The sequence below is a fragment of the Thunnus maccoyii genome, chromosome 24 (assembly GCF_910596095.1).
Source record: "Thunnus maccoyii chromosome 24, fThuMac1.1, whole genome shotgun sequence".
Taxonomy (NCBI): domain Eukaryota; kingdom Metazoa; phylum Chordata; class Actinopteri; order Scombriformes; family Scombridae; genus Thunnus; species Thunnus maccoyii.
The window spans coordinates 19,329,496-19,331,731 of NC_056556.1; the positions used below are offsets into that span (position 1 = coordinate 19,329,496).

A 2,236-nucleotide genomic window follows, 5' to 3' on the forward strand; every position below is an offset into this window, starting at 1 on the left:
TGAGTACTAAACAATAGAAATTTACAGCCAGCAAGGTTCTATCATCTTTGTTTATCTGCTAGTAATGGCTGCCCAGGAGACTGTACAAAGGCAAACAATGTCTTTGAAACTGAAGCATTGAATTGTATCAAAACCAACTGATGCATGTCTAGATAATCATGTATCTTTCCTCCTTAATTTACAGCACAGGAAGGTTCAGCTCTTCCTGCATTATGTTGATAACGTGATTCTTGTTGAGTTTCCACTGTTCTTGTTGCTGTACAAAGCGTTCTGTAAAAGTGTGCTTGCTTTAATAGAAACATAATGTGATAGACTAGTTTATTATGCTTGGAAAAAATACAGCTGAACAAAGATCCATGCTTCAAGTTTTTATTGTGCCTGTAACATGCAGCATCTTTAGTCCAGGTGGACTCTTATTTGTTGCAGCTGTCCCAGGTGCAGCAGTTGACCTGCAGACCCTGAGTGATTCCCAGCTTCAGGCACTCAATCATCTTGAAGCAGGACTTGTGGAAGGTGTTCACTGCGGAGAGAGATTAGGACAATTGATGATTTTTTTGTATGTATATGCTTGTTAGGTTGTTTCTTTGGCCCAAAAGGTAGAATGCACAAAACATCTCCTAGAGGAGGTCACAGCATACTGAGTTTTCTTCAATGATCCTTATGAAAAACTGAAACATGAGCTTTAATTGGGATTTTCTGTTCATTAGTTTGAGATGGAGACACAAGGGGGCTTTTTGTTATTTTCTGTTATTTATATCCTGTTATGATGTTGGATATCTATGTTAAACATGGTCAAAGTTCCAAAACCTTAGGTTAATCTATGTAGAAATGCCCATTGCAAGTCAAAAGCCAGGGCTTCAACCTGCTCTGAATGCTTTGTTCATTTTTTCTACCTTGTTGACAAGCTGACGTCGGCTCGTCCATTGCGTAGCCTCAGTTACTAAGGTTGTTGCCAAGGTTTTTCCATGTGTTGTTTGTGTTGTCCACTCTCATATTTTGGGTCAGATTCTAGCTCGAACATGTACGGATGAATTTGAGGAGTTGACATTTTGAGTAAAGAACAAGAAAAAGTAGTGAAATCTCACATAGTTTGTTTCATGGTTTGTTGATGTAGCTTCCCAAGCCGCCAAAAGCTGGCCAATCAGAACAGAGTGGGCTCATATGAAGGAGGGTGTGAAAGAGACATGAGCTAAAACTGCCTGTTTCAGTTAGAGGCTGAACTGAGAGGCTCATATCATGTATCAGCTTTTAAGGAGGACAAACCCACAAGTGATATGTGAAAATCACATGCTAGTTGCTTTGCCTTTTGACTTGACTGGTTATGATTGACAAGGGGCTGGTCCTAACCTAGGTGAGGATGATAGTAGGACCACAGTACTCACCAGCAGGGGCTGGGTAGGTGATTTTGGCACAGGCGTTCATCTCCGGAGGACAGGTCACGGTTGTCTCCACACAGGTTGTACTGTCAGGAGTCTCATGGACACAGTTCTGACACAGCAGGGCCTCACCTAGCATACATGGAGACAAACAGGACTTGGATCATATTGCTTTCATAAAATCCAATGATGTGGAATCAATTCAAATTTGAATATTCAAGTTCAAATACATTTAGATTAAAATCAGATGCTCGAGCGCACACTTGATTTGTAAGGACAGTATTTACCGTAGGTGACGGCCACCAGGAGCAGGAGAGCAAAAGCAAAGACCTTCATTTTCTCTTTTTCCTCTTCAGTCTGCAGGAGAAATAAATAGAATGAATGAATGAAGTCACATCTTGAGACTAACCATCCAAAGTCCATCAGTAGTATTTTATTTATTTTATGTATATATTCATAGTCAACAGTGTGAAAGCCACTTACCAACTGAACCTGAGCAGGTTGCTGTGTACCTCTCCCCTGCTCCTCACTGCTTTTATACCATTTGATCTGCCTGGCACATCACTGATAAAGGTAACAGCTGTGGGAAAGGACCCATATTGCAGAACTTTCTGTACCCAGTACCGATATGTCGAACATGGGAAATGGAAAATGTTCAAGTACAATTTACGTCTTTCCCAATGAAATTCATCTGTGAAAAAAAGTTTTTAATAAGTGTCATTTTTAATAAATGTCTAAACTAAAAACTTCTCCGTAGTATTATAGTGCTTAATGTTACTGTATAATATAAGTTGCCAGTTAATCAGGTTTATTATTTTTACTACCTACATTTGAACATAAAATGTTGCTCCTCCCAAAAC

The 2,236-nt window shown here is 39.7% G+C and overlaps 1 protein-coding gene across 1 annotated transcript; it reads right to left on the reverse strand.

Moving 5' to 3' along the window:
• Window positions 1-411: 411 nt before the first annotated feature.
• LOC121892328 (CD59B glycoprotein-like) lies at window positions 412-1,949 on the reverse strand. Its single transcript, XM_042405331.1, has 4 exons — window positions 1,860-1,949; window positions 1,664-1,733; window positions 1,383-1,508; window positions 412-520 (listed from the first exon to the last, which is right to left on the reverse strand). The coding sequence occupies exons 2-4, from the start codon at window positions 1,710-1,712 to the stop codon at window positions 414-416; spliced, it is 282 nt and encodes a 93-aa protein (XP_042261265.1). The 5' UTR covers window positions 1,713-1,733; window positions 1,860-1,949; the 3' UTR covers window positions 412-413.
• Window positions 1,950-2,236: the final 287 nt, after the last annotated feature.